The 19,446-nt window shown below is 31.5% G+C and overlaps 2 protein-coding genes across 6 annotated transcripts in view; one reads left to right on the top strand and one right to left on the bottom strand.

Moving 5' to 3' along the window:
- The first annotated feature begins 5,197 nt into the window (after positions 1-5,197).
- Positions 5,198-8,694, top strand: LOC105456796 (prisilkin-39-like). Of its 5 annotated transcripts, none has more exons than XM_011701104.1 (5): positions 5,198-5,275; positions 5,789-5,948; positions 7,739-7,919; positions 8,280-8,362; positions 8,453-8,694. In XM_011701104.1, exons 1-5 carry the CDS (start codon positions 5,258-5,260, stop codon positions 8,629-8,631), a joined length of 621 nt encoding a protein of 206 aa, XP_011699406.1. In that variant the 5' UTR covers positions 5,198-5,257; the 3' UTR covers positions 8,632-8,694. The 5 variants fall into 5 exon arrangements, with proteins under 5 accessions (XP_011699406.1, XP_011699405.1, XP_011699404.1 ...); XM_011701103.1 differs by having other exon boundaries at positions 8,444-8,694; XM_011701102.1 differs by having other exon boundaries at positions 8,435-8,694.
- Positions 8,695-9,175: 481 nt separating this feature from the next.
- Positions 9,176-19,446, bottom strand: part of LOC105456795 (collagen alpha-5(IV) chain-like) — a 14,878-nt gene continuing 4,607 nt past the window's right edge. Inside the window, 8 exon segments of the mRNA XM_011701099.1 lie at positions 9,176-11,347; positions 12,110-12,835; positions 13,136-13,207; positions 13,896-14,179; positions 14,181-14,469; positions 14,758-14,829; positions 14,934-15,275; positions 15,361-15,484. Coding sequence (XP_011699401.1) covers positions 9,978-11,347; positions 12,110-12,835; positions 13,136-13,207; positions 13,896-14,179; positions 14,181-14,469; positions 14,758-14,829; positions 14,934-15,275; positions 15,361-15,484 — 3,279 coding nt within the window. The 3' untranslated portion in view covers positions 9,176-9,977.

Below are 19,446 nucleotides of genomic sequence, written 5' to 3'. Positions count from 1 at the left end.
TTTTTGGTCAATCAGATTTTTTTTTCTGATTAAAATTTAATCACACGTCATCTTCTGTAGCTTTTTAATATTCTTAATATAAATCTCTTGACACTTCAGCAATACATTAAAATACTGCGAAAGTGTGTAAATAATTCAAATTACGTATGAAATTACGTATGAAAAATAAGAATTTATTATATTGGATATATAAGAAATTATATATTGGCATTCATGAGAATTAATTCGTGAGAAAATGTCTCGATTTGCATTTGCATTTAATTAAAAACGCAAAAAAAGAAAAAGAAGTTTTCCCAGGCCTGCATTTACAAGGTCTCTCACTCTCTGCATCTTGAAATAGAATAAGGCTCACGTTTCAACTTGGTATACTCAACATAGTCTCGAACTTTGTAGATGCAGGTTTTCAGTACTTTACTATACATACACAGGGTTACTAATTAACGCTCTAAAACAATCGGTCGCATTCAGATGCAACTTTTGGCCTGACTTTTCACCTGTCGACGCCCACCGTGTCCCTCTTGTCGCTCGCGTCTCAAAATAAACGAGCTGCCGGACGCGTCGAAAATTAAGAATCATTGTACTTCCTTGGCACCTTTTGCGTACTAACACATTAACTTGCATTATAAAAATTATAATTGTATAAAATTATATATTTATGATCATGACCTTCATTATACACGATCGTTCCCGAGGCAGATAGTCTCACGTCTTAGTTGCGCGCGATCGGTAGCTCGTCGAGAGTGATAAGGAGAGGGATATCTGACTATTACCTTAAATCGCGAATTTAAGGAGTGCACATGCATTTCCACATATATTTCTCTAACAAACGCCTTAATTTATATACTTAAGGCATCAACATGACCGTCGGTGCATATATTGCATTATGATTAATGACGACGCTATCATTTGATGAATGTGAAAGTATGAGTGCGGGTTAATTTCCCCCGCTATCGTGCGAATGAACTCTCGAACAAATTACAATGAGATCGACGAGGTTTTTTTGTGATGTTATAGATTTTTCAGTGAATAATAGACATGGATTTCGTATTGGAACGAGTGGGTTTTCTTTGCCTATTATTCAATTGTACAAATTCTATTATGTTTTGTTTAACATAAATTCATAATTATGTTGATGGTTGTATATCGAAATAAAAAAGAAACACAAAGTATTATCTACGTCGGTATTTTTGATATCGATTGCAATTCTTAAGATCTCACCAAAGGATCGCCCATGAAAATATCAAAGGTGTTAAAAAAAAAGTTGTAGATGTATGCAGAATGTGTGTCGCGTGTTGCAACGTTTATCTTAGGGTTTTGAGATTTCTAATATTTTTAAAACCTCCTGAAAGTCTTTTTCATCAGACGACGTCCTTGTAACGAACGATGCCTAATGCAGCGTCCCAATATAATAGAAACCTCTTGTCTTGCAACTTGTGTTAACTGCATCTGCTGACATTCGTCCTTATATCTTCCCACGTCTGACTGAAATCACCTGTTATGTTGAAAACCTTGAGCACTAGTGAAAGTTTTGTAGCTTTAAACATTTTAACCGCTGATAATTAATTGTTCCCGAAGAACGTCTCGTTCTTTTTAGAAAGTGAAAACATACTTCGAGATTTGAAGAAGTCATTATTCGTCGCTCGCATAGCTATATTCTTGCTCAACATCACAGTTCGGTTTATAATATAAGTTTTGCCGAGGTGTATTGTTACCTTAATAAAGTTTAGAATAATATCCTTCCTATTTTACTTTATTCCCCCTAAATATGCACGAATTAGACACGTAATATTATTACATACATATACTTGCGAGAAATTTTCGGAAGCCCCATCTAAATGTTTACTACGCGAAAAATGAAATTATTCCCATTGGAAATATTTTCTTATCAAATATTTCATTATAAACTTTCTAATCAAGAGTTAAGTCAAGCTGATACGGGTTCTGATATTAGTACAGCGTCATTACTAATAGTATATTTGATTTGTATATTGACAATACCTGCTGATAGACAATCTAAGACTATTTCAATATCGCTGCCCATAGAAACTGGCGTGATCGTTATATTAAAACCTATGGATTTATTTTTTATCTTTTTTTTAACGCGTCTAATCTAGAGTTACTCGTGAGACTTAGAGTTTGAATATCATCCGCCAATTTCAAATTAATTTTGATGCCAAAACGTTCAAATCAATTTAATATCTATGCAGTTTATTAATACAAAAACAAATTTAATTCAATACTTTATACATACAATATTATTGCTATAATAAATAAATTTGTAAAAAGTAGAAAAATATAAATTTCTTCATAGTTAATTTAAAACATTTAGCGGCTCAATCACCGATTGTCTAAGCATTGTGTTTTAAAATTTCATTTAAGTCTAGTATTTTTTATTTTTGCCAAAAAACGCAAGGTCATAAGTCTTTTAAAAATCATCGAAAAAAAAATAGTGCAAGTAGTTTCCTGGTCTCTCATACATTGTCAGATCACATTCAATTTAAAGAGCACGCGTACGGTCGCGCAATTGCGGCGCGTGGGAACGAAGGGGCGTTATGCGTTATTGCTTCGTGACACGCGAGTCTATTAATCGCCGTGTAATCCGAGCACGGTCATTTCCAGATTCCCCGAAGCGAGTCGCGGCGTTACGCGTCGCGCGATCTTGAACTACTTGCGACACCAATTTTACGGCCTTTCCTTTGGCTGACGCAGCCGAAACTGAAGAATCGTGCGTGAACACACGCACGCGCGTGTTGCTTGTATTAAAGTAACCTAAATGTCGATGATTTTTTATTAAAAATTGTTTGAATTTATGACGGTGCATTTTCTAAGATTTTCCGCGATTTTCTTACAGCATGTAAATTGATCAATTCACTTTTACTTTTCATTCTTTGTTTTAAAATATATACACAGTATTATATATATATATATTTTAAATAATAGAAATTTGATAATATTAAAACAAAAATAAACATTACGATACTAAAAGTTTGTAAGTTATAGTATACATTGATTTCTTTATTATCATTTTCGTAAAACAATCAAAATATCCTATTCATATACATATATGTACTATGTGTCTTGTTCTTAAATTAAATTATGCTAAAATAAAAAGTGATGAAATAACAAATGAATTAAAAATAGGAATGAATTAATACAATATTATAGCAATAAATTAACTTTATGAAAAAAAAAAACTGATGACTGTTCTCTGATTAGGAAATATTGTTTGCTCTTTTTAGCAAGAGTGCATATATGCACAATACGAAATTAGGATGGACACATAGGTGCTGATAAAGTTTCCGGGAAGAGAAAGTTTGTTGTCTTTCAGATTATTGCGAAAGTTCCGGCTGTTTTTTGCATTTACGATTTGTATGCGTTTTGCGTAAGAGTGACACATCTCTAAAGAAAAGTATAGTACGCTAGTATAGAATAACAAATTCTAGTACGCAAGTATAGAATAACAAATTCTCTTCTTGAAATTAGCAAAATTGAAATTCTAAAAATAATTAAATAATACTAATCAATAAAATATATAGGCACTATGCGCCAAAACGCAGAAGTTGATGCGTAAAAATTGTTGCATCGACTTATTAAATATTTTACATTTCGGCCTTATTCGGGCTTTCTTCAGCGATAAATAATAATTTAATAACTCCCGCTAATAGACAACGCAATAAAATTAAATCTTTCCGCTAATAATCGTTGATATATACAGTTCCCAATGCGTTAGTTGGCCTTCCAATTTCAAGATTGCAAATAATTCATTTATTGCAGAAACATACAAGATGCTAATGGATTATTAAAATGACGGATTGAAGTTTTGTCGTAAAATAACAGGACTAATCTTAATACGTCTGTTGTCAACTTTGAAATGATATTCGTCCTGACGAATAAATGAATATCATTTCATAATTGACAACAGACGTATTAAGACTAGTCCTGTTATTTTACGTCATTTTACGACAAAACTTCAATCCATCATTTTAATAATCCATTAGCATCTCTGTTTCTATAATACAATGAATGAATTACTTGCAATCTTGAAATTGGAAATCCAACTCACACATTGTGGAACTATATATCAACGATTATCAACGGAATGATTAGCGGAATTATTTAATTATTGCGTTGTCTATTAGCGGGGGTTACTAAATTATTACTTATCACTGAAGAAAGCCCGAAATGTACGATGTAAAATATTAAATAAATTGATGTAACAATTTTTACGCATTAATTCCTGCGTTTTGACTCATAGTGCCTATTTTATTGTTTAGTATTATTTTAAAATTAAGAGTCAGATATTTTGGATAATTTTTGCCAAAAAATAATTGAAGAAATGCAAGATAAGGAAACATTTTAGAGAGAGTTTATAAAATATTGCCGGAACTTTATATAAACTTCAATATTGAAAATAAATTGTATGATAAAGAAAAATTAATCTCTTTAATAAACACAAAAGGACAAAATAATATAATAAATAATGATGTAATAAAAACAACGTTTCTAGTACATAAAATAATATATAAAATGTGTTAAGAAAAGAAACAAATAAAAATTCTTTTTAAATATTCCAATATAAGGGATTAAAAGAAATTAGAGTAAATTCTTTGAATAACGTAGAGTTAATAATTTCGACAAATTCGAGAGCAGATCGGATACTTCTTTATAATTTTATTTTTCGACATTAAATTTCAATAATAAAAATTTTCAATATATTCTATACTAAAGCGAGATTAGAATAAAGATATGTTTCATTTATTGCTTTTTTCTTAAATGTAATGAATAGATAATGAAACAAAAAGAAACTGTAAAATTACAAATAAAGGTAATTGAAAAGCAACAAAGAGAGACTGCTCTTTTCATCTGTAGTTATAATTTTCTTGGGAAAAAGACCACTATTGCAAAATGCTCTGACTCCAACATATAGACATGAGAACTTGCGAGATACTTATATAACAACCGTCCAATACCTCAGAAACTATTGTGTGTGTATATTTGAACGGAAAAATGTAAAGCGGAAAGATAGTTTCCATACCTTTGGGCGTGTCTTACCGATTCTTGTCAACGTCCTTGTCAGCGCGGCTCCTAAGAGCAACCTAAGCTCAAACAACCGCGACCACCTTGAAGTATGAAGAGGGGCATATTGACATGTTACAGGAGAGGATATATAGAGGTTTTGCCGGTATGAGAACAGATTATCTATCCGTGTCTCGAACACTGTGTTTCTCCGAAAAATGCAAGTAGTGACATAAGCAACATGAAGTTGTTCTTTGTTGTAAGTAAATTAGGTATCTTTTTTTTGCTAAATCCGATTATAAGCATTATTAAAATATTAAATCTTTCTCAATGCTTTTTCTAACACTTTCCATATTTAAGAGTATATTGGGCAATTGTAAATTAAATTGCCAAACATTAAGCGCCAGCTTACTTTCAACTAATTTTTTATTCATTGATGAGATTTATAATTTTCTTAATTTTAATTTTTAATATTAAATATATGTTTATGTATAGATACGTAAGATATATGTATGTATATATAATAAATTTTTAATAGGTTAATATATATAATAAATATATCATATATATATGTAATAATGAATATATTAAATAACTTAAATTATTAATACATACTGTTATATTAATAATATAAGAAATTATAAGAATTTATATTCAATTTTATTTATTCATATAAATTTAATGTTATGCTTATAAGGTTTTTAAATTTGTGTGTCATGTGTGTCTAGTCTCACTCTAGTGTACTACATGATTACTATGTATGTTTCCACAGATATCGACTTTCAGTTTAATTGCGATTTGCCGGAGCGCGGATGAATCTCCAGATGAATTAAAAGTGCTCACAAAACTAACGCCGATAAACAGTCCACAGGGTGTATATCCGGATAATGCACGTAATCAAGGAGATTTGGTTGCATCCGCGAGCGATCGAAGTAAGAGAATAACAATATTTTAATCATATAAGTATATAACGTATATATATTTCATCAACATTTTCCAGAGCATAGAAAGCTCAGAAAAGAATTTTCAGTCGTATGTCATCAATTCTGATAATGAGTTAACTTTCAGATGTAAAAAGGAATTTTTTTTCTAAAAGTTCAGAAAAAGAATTCTTTTTACACTTGAAAATAAACTTAGAATTGATGACATACAAATATACGAATGAATTCTTTTTCACCCTCTGTTGTGCTATTTGAGTTACGCATACCTAATATGATTTATGATAATTACGACATTTATTAGCTGATATCATTACTCATTTATTCCTACTCTTATTATTATATTTATGAACTATGGACTTATTTTTGTTTATGAATAAAAAGAAGGAATAGTTCCGCTTGCAATGATAAACGATTAAACGCAGAGTGATTCAAGGAGACCGCTAGCGCATGACTTATACGAGCAAGCGCTTTTTTGATATGACAATTTAATGGCACCTTCGTTGCGTAACGTAATAGGATTTTATTGTATGTGGACATGATTCCATACATGATTACGTTAATTATTCTGTAACTTACGAAAACACGGTACGTTCGCGTTCGAAACTTTTGAGAGTCGCACAAAGTGTACTGCGGAAGTATGTATGTACATACGTACGACAAACGCATACTGAAGTATTTTCTTTGACGCTTAATCGTGAATCATCTCTATATATTTCTTCCCGAGAGGAAGTCCTTCGGGTGCCTCGTTATATCAGCATCTTATTACAACCAGCGATGATGTTTTTTTTCCGTTTTCGTAATGGGAAGCGCCCGACTTTCAAAGTCAGAGCGTGAGAATGGCAGTGACACACTTACTTAATATGCTGATTACTCATCGCACTACTATCTTACATTGTGCGGGATACGAATCGCGATCGATTATTATACCTATTACGTTCACAACTTTATTCTGTGCACGTAACTTCCGTATACTTGAAGTGCGTGTTTTAATTTCCATAACTTGTAATCAATTCTTAACAAAAACGCATGGCGAACATAATTATTTCATTTTTATAAACACTATCAATTAATGAAAAAAAAAATGATTTGCCACGTAAGCATTCTTTAAAAAACTTAAATTCTAACAATAAGTCACAATTTAATGTTTCATTTCGAATAGTTTCAATTTTTACAAGTTTTGGAAATTAATATTGTACTTATCGAATTAAAAATTGATAGAAAATGAATAATGGAAAAAATAAAAATGGTGTTTTCAAGTTGCATTGATTTCAATATTCTGTAAAGTATTAATTTTCTTAGGTACATCTATTTTTCTTATAAAATCACCCTTTTACAATTCTTTTAGCTAAACATTTACGATTAATTTCTGTTTTTTTATTATTTTAAATCTCAAATACATTTCAAATGCGTCCTCCATGCATTACTAAACAAACAATAAAAGAGAGTCAAATATTTTTGTAATAATAGCTTTTTTCACATCTGAAAGATCCAAAACCAGTCAAAAAATAATTTACTTGTAAAAAAAATGTTAGATATTTTTCTAAAATATTTGCTCGCCTCATACCGAATGCTTTTATGTCTGCGTGCATCTCATTATTTTTTCGAATTTTTATTTTACTTTTTAAGACATGTTCTTAAGGTCAAAAATTTAAAAATTACAAACTTCTAAATTTTAGATCATAAAGTCTTCTTTAAAAACTCTAATTTTTATAAAATTGATTGAACCTTGATTTCAATAATAGGTATTGTATAATTTATTCATGTAAAAATATTTGTGTTAGCGTTTCATATAAATAAAGGATATCCTGGATCAATTGGAGGCTATCCTCCTGGATCAATTGGAGGATATCCGTATGATACGGGACTCATTGGATCCGGTTACGGTTATCGCGGTAGCTTGACTCCAGGATATAGGGGTTATGGATATGGACCAGGTGGACTAACTGGTAGCGGCCAGGTTGGGTAAGATTTTATCGCATTATATATAGAATGATATTTAGAAAAGAAAAATAGTATTTACTTTAAAATATGAGTACATACTTTAAACTCAATACTCATTAAATATTAAATCTACTATACTACGTGTTTATTTAAAGTATTAATATTAATTAATGTATATTATTATATTTTTACAAGTTTTCGTATTTTCAAAAAGCAAACAAAAAGAATATAAATAAATAAGACAAAATAAAAGTTATTTGCATAAAAGAATAAATTTAAAAAATAGTAAAAAAAAAAATAAAGAAGGACAAGGTATATTTACGCGATGCATCTAATTAAATGCAATATAATAAGGGAAAAAATAAAATTTTTTTATTGCAGATATGGATATTATGGAAATTATCCTGGATATAGTGGATATGGAGGTTATCGAGGATATGGAGGGGATGGTTATGGTTATACGGGTTATGGAAGAGGAAATTATCCTGGTGGATACGGAGGTTATGGAGGCTATGGGGGTTATGGGGGTTATGGGGGTTATGGGGGTTATGGAGGCTATGGAGGTTACGACGATTTAGGATACGGACGTGGTTACAGTGGATACGATGGTTACGCAGGAAACGCATATGGCTCAACGTATGCAGCAAGGAGTCCATATTATCCATATAGTTATCGCAGCGATAGTTATGGCACGTCCCTTAGTAATCCAACTGGTTATCGTGGCTATTCATAGACTTTGTTTATGTTTTCACGTAATATTACAAATATTACAATTAAAAATGTCTTTATAAATTAATATGTTTGTGTTAACATATAAACCTACTTTTTAATAATAAACGATTAATTGTTAATATTTTTAAGATTTGTTGGAATATGTATAAAAAAACTGCAGTATAACATATCCTTGGATGTAACACATACAAAAGAAAAATTATAATTTAATTTTATAATATAAAACATATATTGAAATAAAAATCTGATAATTACATATTAAAATTATATTGTTTACAATATTTTTCTTATTCCTTATATTTCTCTATTTATAATATTATTTTTATTTAGTTATTACATTTAATTTTTTACTTAATATTTAATTTATCATTCACTTTTAATTTGAATTATTTGTTATTTTTGTGTGTATGTTTTTATTAAAATTATTTTTATTAATTATTGCCGTACTATTCAATTATGTCATTTAATAAAAATTTATGTCGTTTACTGATGTGCTAATTAGCAATATTATAAAATATTTAAAAGGTATGAAAAGTTAACTACTATTTACATACAATATTTTTACGTTTTATTATAATAATTTCTACACATCTAATGTATACATTAATAACTATGTACTATTTAATCTCGCCTCGGAAAACCGAATATAAAATATTTTAAGATAAAAATTTGAAATTTATTACAAATTGTAATAATAAATATTAGGATATTGGTTGGTATTGAAACGCATAGAATCTAGAAATAGCGTTCACAAAAAGTCTCCCTCTTTAATTCTACATCAAACTAAATATTGAATGAATAACTATAATAAATTTAATTTAGTATAAATTTTGTAAATCCTATTAATTAAAAAAATGTAATTTTTGTAAATAATATGTAAGATAATGTTTTTAATGATAAAAAATTAAATACCTATAGAGTTCAAAGTCAGAATGTTGAGAAGATTATATGTATTTATAATATATAAGAGAGCTTTTAAATTTTATATTTAATGTAAATTTTTTATAAATTTTAAACTACTTTAAATACTTTTATTTTAAATTAATTGGATTTACAGCTTACTATTTGTCCTTTAAATATATAAAATGAATTAATTTACAAAGAGAGTTAACAATACTGAAAAAATTCGCTATTAATTCAATTTTTAGTTTTGTGTATTCTATATTGACTTTGGTTATTCTGGTAAATATTACAAGCACCTTTTTAATTTGGCCATCCATTAACTAACCAGCAGTTGACGGACAGGCAATGCCAATATCCTATATTTATTTCTATTCCCCAGGAGAAAATAAGTTTGTCTTTTTAGAACGAGCGCAAATTAAGCTTAATAAGTTAGTGTTACACTCTTCATTTCGCCTTACTGCTTTTCGTTTTTCTTCGCTCGATATTGGTCTTAACTGGAACATTCAAAAAGCCAAGATTGGATTGATTTAATGCCTCTTTGAGATAATCGATATTGCCAAGTTGATTTATGTCGAGCGCTTTTACAACGAATTTGCTGTCGTGTGAATCACATGTGTCGCATGCATATGGAACGGGAGTCGCGGACGGGAACATAATTTTCATCTTATTGCTGTCCATCTGGTTGCCAGGACAGTATGGTACGAAGATAACAGGAATGAATCCCAACTGACCAATGACAGAAGTGAGAGTCGAGCTGGTTGTTACGTTTGTGTTGTTATTCGGCTCGACTAAGTAACAGGGGCATGCTTGTGAATTTGGCCCTACAGGTAACGATGAGGGCTTGACGTTGATGGGTGGCTGAACCCCGATAGCATCGAGTCCGGGATTCGTCCGAAAGATCTGCTCAAGCCGTGCATTTACCTGTCTTTCCGGAGCAGAGGGGGGTCCATCCGATTGAAAGAACACTTTAGAAATCGGTTTGCCATCCACATCGGCAGAATTATTATATTGTTCGTCTACACTAAGTGCGTCCTCTTGTCGTTCTAAATTAAATTGATCTGATTCTTTAGGAGACTGCTGTTGCGAGTTATAAGATGGATAAAATATTATTGACTTTTGATACTGATCTCGATCGTGTACAGAAAATTGTTTGAAGTCATTTTTAAGCGGTTTTTTTATTTGTTGTTGCCCCGTATGTATCGGGTGATCATAAAGTTGTGAATTCAAATTTACGTCTGTGTATGGATGATCTCCAATTCCATATTTCAATGATGACGGTGTCGGATTTGTTTGCAATAGTGAATTGATTTTATTTAAATTGTAGATGGTTTCTTTCTCTCCATAGTTCGATGACGTAAATTGGGTTTCATACTGAGGTATATACTGACTATGCTTTATATATAATGGTGTGTTAACTTTCGTTGGATGTGACAATTTTAATAATTCGACATCCTTTTGAGCATAGTCTCTATACGAAGAATCAGTTCTGTTATTAAAATTATATTGCAAGTTGTTGCCAGTATAACTGTCAAATGAAGGCTGGTGATATTTTATCGGTTCTTTATGGGAAGGTTTTCTTGTCGGTTTTACTCCAGGTATGTAATCTGGATCGCCAGGCCATGGTCCATTAGGACCCGGGGAACCGGTTGGCCATGGCCCGTCAGGCCCATCAGGTCCAATACTCCCTTCATTGCCAACACCACCGATACCTCCTATGCCACCAATTGGACCTACATTTCCCACTGACCCTATCGGTCCTTCTGGACTCTTTGAATCTTCTGTATATTCTGGATACGTAGGATAACCTGGATAGCCTATAAAAGATATAATGAAATTAACAATTTATTTAATCTTATGCAAATATAAATAACAATATATACACACAATATTCCAAAATTTAAACTTAATATTTTAAAAATAAGATTACAACAATAATACACTCAACAGCAAAATTAAAGTATCATCTATTTTGATACCTAAAAATACGCAAATTTTAAGAGAGTGTATTATAAGTTTGTAAAAAATGATCGTAATAAAATGTTCCAAAAAACATTTTACAGCTTGAAGCTGTGAAATGTTCTACTTTTAAAATTTATAATTCATTAAACGATACTGATTTTTTACGAAGCTACACGAATGCAAATAGAGATGCATCAAATCTAAAAATTTTTTACTAACTTTGCGAAGTTCTATGCCGTGAATTAAAAATCGCATACAAATGCGATTTTGAGCGTTCGAAAGCGTGAATCTTTATCTTTAATTTGCGTACTCAATGAGCGTTGTGTGATTTTTAATTCACGCCATAGAACTTTGCAAAGTTAATAAAAAATTTTTAGATTTGATGCATTTCCATTTGCATCCGTATAGCTTCGTAAAGAATCAATAAGCGTTTAAATTTATTAATTATGAATTTCAAAAATAAAAACTTTAAGCTGTAAAATACTTTTAGAATATTTTATTACGATTATTTTTTACAAAGCTACACTCTCTTGAAATTTGCGTAGTTTTAGATCAAAATAGGTGATGCTTTAATTATGCTGTCGAGTGTACTTAATAAAATAATTTTGATAACATACCTGGTGTGCCCGGTTTGAAAGAATTGCTTGGTCTATTTGGCATATTGGTAATTCCGGGATATAAAGGATATGCAGGATATCCAGGATATGATGATATATCTGGTTTTCCTTCAATTTCGGATATTTCTGATGTACCGAGAGTACCAGACGTACTACCAATTCCTATATGTCCCGGATATGATATTTCCGGCTTTTCTACTATTTCCAGAGTACCAGGTATACCCTGCGTACTAGAAATGCCAGGAGTCGGATATAATTCAATTATTCCTGGAATGCCAGGTGTCTCCGGATACTCAGGATAAGACGGCTTTCCTGGTTTGCCCTGTGTGCCTGGAGTACCAGGGATGCCATGAGGTCCCGGATATCCAGGATACGACGGCGTTCCTGGTTTGCCCGGTGTGCCTGGAGTACCAGGGGTGCCAGGTGTTCCCGGATGTCCAGGATATGACGGCGTTCCTGGTTTGCCCGGTGTGCCTGGAGTACCAGGGATGCCATGTGTTCCCGGATATCCAGGATACGACGGCGTTCCTGGTTTGCCCGGTGTGCCTGGAGTACCAGGGATGTCATGTATCCCCGGATATCCAGGATATAACGGCGTTCCTGGTTTGCCCGGTGTGCCGGGAATACCAGGGATGCCATGTGTCCCCGGATACCCAGGATATGACGGCGTTCCTGGTTTGCCCGGTGTGCCTGGAGTACCAGAAATGCCAGATATCTCTGGCTGTCCTAAAATGGTAACAAGCAATAAAAGAAATAAAATAATTTAAATTATTGAAGAAAATTATATAAGGTGTAAAGGCCACTTTTTCGGATGTATGTTATGTCTTTTTATATTTATTATATAGTTGATAGTTATTTTTACAAAAGAATTTTATCTAATATAATATATACATATATATACATACATATATATATATATATATATATATCTATATATATAAGATATATATATATATATATATCTTATAATATAATTTTGAAAATATTATTAATAATGAAATATAATATAATATTTAAAATTTGTACCAGATAAGTCAGGCCTGTGAGGAGGTCGGCTTGGTGATGTTTCGATTATTGTTCCACTTCCGATAGCCGCTACTTTAGAAAATGATCACATCTTTATTAGTAATACACTGATATAAGGAAAATTTTTTCCGAATTTGGATTATAAAACTTTGCAAAGTTAGGAGAAAATTTTGATATTTGACATAACTTTTTCATGAACTTAGCAAGGTTTTATGGCGTAAATTAAAAATGACATACAAATACTGTTTATAGTGTTCAAAAGCATGAATCTTTGCCTTTAATTTGCGCAGTTATTAAGCATTACGCGATTTTATTCACCGAGTTACTCACCATTGAAGTAAAAAATACCATTTTTTATTTATATTGAATAACTTAATTTAAAAAATCGTACAACGCTCATCGAGTGTGCAAATTAAAAATTAAAATTCACACTTTTAAACTCTGTAAGTCACATTTGTATGTGATTTTTCACGCCATAGAACATCGCAATGTTAAAAAAAATTTTTAGATTTGATGCATCATCATTTGCATCCATGTAGCTTCGTAAAAAATAAATAAGTCGTGTAATGAATTATGAATTTTAAAAATAGAGATTTCTAGCTGTAAAATGCTTTTCGAAACATTTTATAACAATTATTTTTTACAAAGTTACACTCTCGTGAAATTTGCGTATTTTTAGAGATCAGAATAAGTGATGCTTTAATTTTGCTGTACTTAATAAAAGTCGAGTGTACTTAATAAAATAATTTTGATAACATACCTGGTTTGCCCGGTTTGAAAGAACTGCTTGGTTTATTTGGTATACTGGTAATTCCGGGATATGAAGGATATCCAGGATATGATGATATACCTGGTTTTTCTACAATTTCGGATATTTCTGATGTACCGAGATTACCAGACGTACTATCAATTCCTATATGTCCCGGATATGATATTTCCGGCTTTTCTACTATTTCCAGAGTACCAGGTATACCCTGCGTACTAGAAATGCCAGGAGTCGGATATAATTCAATTATTCCTGGAATGCCAGGTGTCTCCGGATACTCCAGGATACGACGGCGTTCCTGGTTTGCCCGGTGTGCCGGGAGTACCAGGGATGCCAGGTGTTCCCGGATATCCAGGATACGACGGCGTTCCTGGTTTGCCCGGTGTGCCGGGAGTATCAGGGATGCCAGGTGTTCCCGGATACCCAGGATACGACGGCGTTTCTGGTTTGCCCGGTGTGCCTGGAGTACCAGGGATGCCAGGTGTTCCCGGATACCCAGGATATGACGGCGTTCCTGGTTTGCCCGGTGTGCCTGGAGTACCAGGAATGCCAGATATCCCTGGATGTCCTAGAAATGGTGACAAACAATAAAAGAAACAAAATAATTTAAATTATTGAAGAAAATTATATAAGATGTAAAGGCCACTTTTTTAGACGTATGTTATATCTTTTTATATTTACTTTTGATAGTTATTTTTACAAAAAAATTGTATCTAATATAATATATACATATATACACATACACCCCCCCCCCCCCACACACACACACACACACACACATATATGTATATCTTATAATATAATTTTAAAAATATTATTAATAATGGAAATGTAGTATAATATTTAAAATTTATACCAGGTAAGTCAGGCCTGTAAGGAGGTCGGTTTGGTAATGTTTCGATTGTTGTCCCACTTCCGATAGGCGCTACTTTAGAAAACGATCACATATTTATTAGTATTAACACTGATATAATGTAGACTCCGTACATATATGATATGTACTTTATTCTTTTTATATTCTCATTTACGTACTTCCTTCACTTGGTATTACGAGACCTGGAACGTTCGTGTTTGTGTATTGTGCACACACTACAGGAAAGTACAACTCTCTCCATGGTGTAATTACACCATGATGCTCGTGATGATCATGACTGCCTCCGTTCTCATGATGTTCATGTTTGTGAAGGAATAGTTCTACGTCCTTCCCTGGCTGAACAACGCGATAACCCCATCCATCACTAATGTAAAACGTTGTTTTTAAGTGACCGAAAGGGTCTACGTAACCATAACATCCGTAGGTGATCCCATGTAGGCCACGTGTTTCATGATGGAATTGACCATGAGGATTGATATCGTAACCATAGTTGTATGCATCTGTAAAGTGTAATAATCAATTATAATTGGAATCTATTTACTAATATCTGAACTTTTTTTAACATTTATTAATTTTTTGACTTGCCTGATTCAAAATTTTGGCTCAAATACTGAATTTTTTGTTCATCGCTGATGCTTAAAATTACTTCGCCATCTCGATTGGTGCTTGTTAATTCCTGAGTGAGTTGCGACGTCGAAGTAGCAATCACCTGAAAAACAATTGTTTGTTTTATTGTTTAGCAAGGCATAGATAAGTCGAATTTATATTATTATTATTGTTATTTAACATTCTTTATTTAATTTCAATTCTTGTCTTTATAAATTATATCTAATGTTGTAATGCCTGTCGGAAGGCAACGGCAAACCATCAAGAGTATCTTTGCAAAGAAAACCTCTTCTTAAAATATTGCCGCCTTTCGGAACCGGCGTTAAAATGTAGGTCCCGTATATCTGCGTAAGAGTATAAATAACGCACGTCGCAGAAATACAAGGAGAGGTCACAACAAGAGTAGTAGAACAACAAGAGTAGAGAAAGATAGAATATAATATATCTAATTTTATTAAAAATACTATTAATAGTAGCATGCGCGCTGTATCAAAGGAAAGCTCATAAGATGGTTTATTTAATAAATTATGTGGCTGAAAATAAATATGGCAAAATATTAGCGTTTATATTAAAAGTAGAAGAAAAATAATATTCTGTTAACAGAAACTATGATACTGTATTTTATCAATGTTCTAATAATTATAAAAGTTAATATTTAAATTTTTATTATAAATAATAAAAATTCAAGGATATTTGTATCTCATATGCATGATATTCCTCAATACTTACTTAAAAAGCTATAATTGTTTATGCTTGTAAATTCGCGTAAACTACGTTTACTGTTAGATATTACGTTAGCTTTATGCAAAAGACTCTTTTACTAATAAGAAACAGTTGTTAATCGCAATAATTTGCTTTGTCCAAGCTCCTGACATTTCCAATGAAGCATGATGTAATTATCGAGTTGTGTTTAAAAACAGTTGGCCTTTAATATCAGTCGGTAGAATTAAGTATTTGATGCGATCTGCAAGCGCGCGCATCGTGAAATATCATAGTTGGTATTTCCAGCTTCTACAGTTGGAGCGATTTGCAATTCTTAGGTATTAATTTTCCAAACATTATGCAACTAGTAACACGCAGTCTAAGGTATTTTAAATATACATTATAACTTAAATCTGAGAAAAGAGAAAAGAAAGGAAGGAAAAGAGAGAAGATGAAAGAGAAAAAGGAAGAGAGAAAGAATATATTTTACAAAAATTTAATGAGTTTTTATTTCGTATATCTAAAATTTCTTGCAGTTTTGTGTATGTATTATTGATTGAAGAGGTATGTTATATACTTGAAAATAAATAATGTTTGCGATATTTATGCACGTTTACGTTTTGTTCCACTAATTTATGTGTGTAACATACACAATTATGTGTATAACATACACAATTTTTATTAACATTTATCAGTTTTAAGCTTAGGCTTATAATAAAATGTATATTAACCACATTTTTATTATGTTCATATGACATGTTAAAATATAAATTTTAGAACAGTATCAATTTTAATTAATATATGTATACATTTCTTTGAACAAAAGATTCATCAATGAGGAATTTCTATCGTTATTTTTGAACATATTACTATTGCTTTTTGATGAAGTAATATACATAATATGCTTTCACTTTTTCATATGCGGTGGACGAACTATAATAACTCTCTCTATATCGCTTCTGAACTCAATTAATTATCCATTTTATATAAGGGAAAGTTGAAAGCGATCAATGACTAACAGTAGAAATTCTTATGCAATTTTCAAATCTGCATGAGATAATAATTTAAAAGAATCTTACGAATATCCGCATCATATACGCGCGCACGCGCACGCGTGCATGTTGAATATAAGTAATACATGCGAACGCGATGATATAATTTCATGATAGGTGCATCATGTTGGATGTAAAATTATTGCAATTTAATTGAGATCAAATTTGACTGATTGTGTGATATATATACAGATTCATCTTTTTCTCAAGTTTTTGGTTTATTCATAATTCGCGTATTTATTTTCTGTTCACGATTATATATGTACATGTGTATAATATAGAACGGTGGCTTTATATGCACTCACGTTTCAGGAGTTTATCGTTTTCGTATGCGTATCCTTTCCTGCATACGAAATGTGTAACGGGAAAGACATTTCAGTCTTTTGAATTTATTTGAATTTTGCATGTAAAAATACAGATTTACTTAACCTACTTCAGAGTCTTCAAATATCTTCGGTTACTTTTTCAACTATAGACAAGTATAGTATGTACAAAGATAATTCTAGCTCTTTTTTGTTTCTATTAGAGATTTTCCAGTTTCTATTAGACATCTAAAAAGATAATTAAAAAGCAGTTCTTCTTCTAAACTTAAATGCAGCTATTTAAGTAATTAATTACAAATTTAATTAGATAAACTTATAACAATTAATAACAATTCTAAATTTAATGAGAATTTATAATTAGATAAACTTATAATGACTAGTTATTTTTACAGTTGCTGAAATGCACATCAAGATCTTGTATCTTGCGTTAAAGGCGCATCATGTGTCTAATGTCACTGCCAGTCTAGTTGAGAATATCTCAAGTTATCAATCGCTTTGCAGCATTGCCTATCAAAGATTTACAAAAACTTCCGTTGATTAACTTTCTTTGATTATAATCATATTTATTCTATTTTAAAATTGTGTGACATTTTCCTGTATATATAAAATTTATTTTCTCTTTAATTGTTATCAAATTATTATATCATTTATATTATTCGCGAGGCTCATGTCATTCAATGTTCAATAATCATTTTATAAGAATGTGCAAATATAAGAATAATTATGTAATTTCTACTTTAGCATATATATTGTTGTATTGGAGTGAATCAGCACTCGAAGATAAAATTTGACATATCCGGTACCCGGATTATTCGAGTTCTTGCCTATACTACCTTTCTGTTCTATCACCCGCAAGCCTTATGGCCTAATATGGGATATCTATATTTTCATAAAAATGCCGCCAGTTGCTGTTGCGAAAAATAATGATGATTTATTAGAAACTTACGTTGCTATATCCGCAATCTCTTTAAATGGCGACACAACAAAAATAAATAAAAAGATTTTTTTCACATTTATTGTTTGAGCAACAATTAAGATTAGCATCAGAAATATTTTTATGTATTATTTATGTAGATTATCTTCCAATTTTCTATTTTTACTTTACGCCTTAAGTATTTTAATTTCTATCATTTTCTACGCCCTGTCATTTTAGAATTATTAATATTCCACTTAGATTCCAATTAGATTCCGATAAAATAAATCTTTCGCACAACATTATACTTTAGTGATCATTATAATATTTTCTCTTCGATAATTTCATTTTTATCATGGTTGTCCATTATCGTGCGTAAGTATAGGCCACAAAAGTGGCACGTATCCTGGTCGACTAAGTTAGGTTTGGCCAGGATCCATGGTCGCGATTGATGATCTCAACCGTTGTTCCACCCACGAGAAGGGAAAGTCGCGATTCCAAGAAGGCTACGCGAGCGGGACTCTTCTTCGTCGTCGTTTTTTTTTCTTTCAGTCCCGGGTTGACAGACTATATAACGAAAGGTTAATATATGCTAGCTCCCGACCTAACCCTTCTCCGCGCGTACTTGCAGCGTCAAATGTTGCCGTGACGATTAATGCCTACGGTATTTATGTCACGATATTTTAGTGGACAATAGCAAGATCGTTTCAGTCAAAGCGACCATAGTATCCAAGCGCTATAGCTGTTTGCTTTTCAAGGCAATCATATAACATATATCTTACTTATTTAAATCTAAAATAAAATATTATTTCAAATTCTATAATGTATATATTTTAAAGAAGACAATATCAATACTATCCTATAGGATATTCTCTTCCTAAAGAAGATAATCTGTAAATTCTAGAAATCTAACTTACTAAATTTTTGATTAAAATTGTTTTAACGATTCATTCTAATGACATAGCACACAGACATAAATTATTTGTTAAAAACTATGATAAAAACAGTGTGATGTGATTATTTATAGAGTTTCTCTCCCCTCCCGCCCTCCCTCCCTCCCACCCTCTCTCTCTCT

The sequence above is a fragment of the Wasmannia auropunctata genome, unplaced genomic scaffold, assembly GCF_000956235.1.
Source record: "Wasmannia auropunctata unplaced genomic scaffold, wasmannia.A_1.0 LD335556.1, whole genome shotgun sequence".
In the NCBI taxonomy this organism is placed as follows: domain Eukaryota; kingdom Metazoa; phylum Arthropoda; class Insecta; order Hymenoptera; family Formicidae; genus Wasmannia; species Wasmannia auropunctata.
This window is presented reverse-complemented; position numbering and strand designations above follow the sequence as displayed.

Excerpts from the sequence above, each read along its gene's own strand:
- LOC105456796 (XM_011701100.1), top strand. Across the intron at positions 5,949-7,738 it reads TGCATCCGCGAGCGATCGAA|CGTTTCATATAAATAAAGGA; the intron begins GTAAGAGAATAA and ends TATTTGTGTTAG. Across the intron at positions 7,920-8,279 it reads ACTGGTAGCGGCCAGGTTGG|ATATGGATATTATGGAAATT; the intron begins GTAAGATTTTAT and ends TTTTTATTGCAG.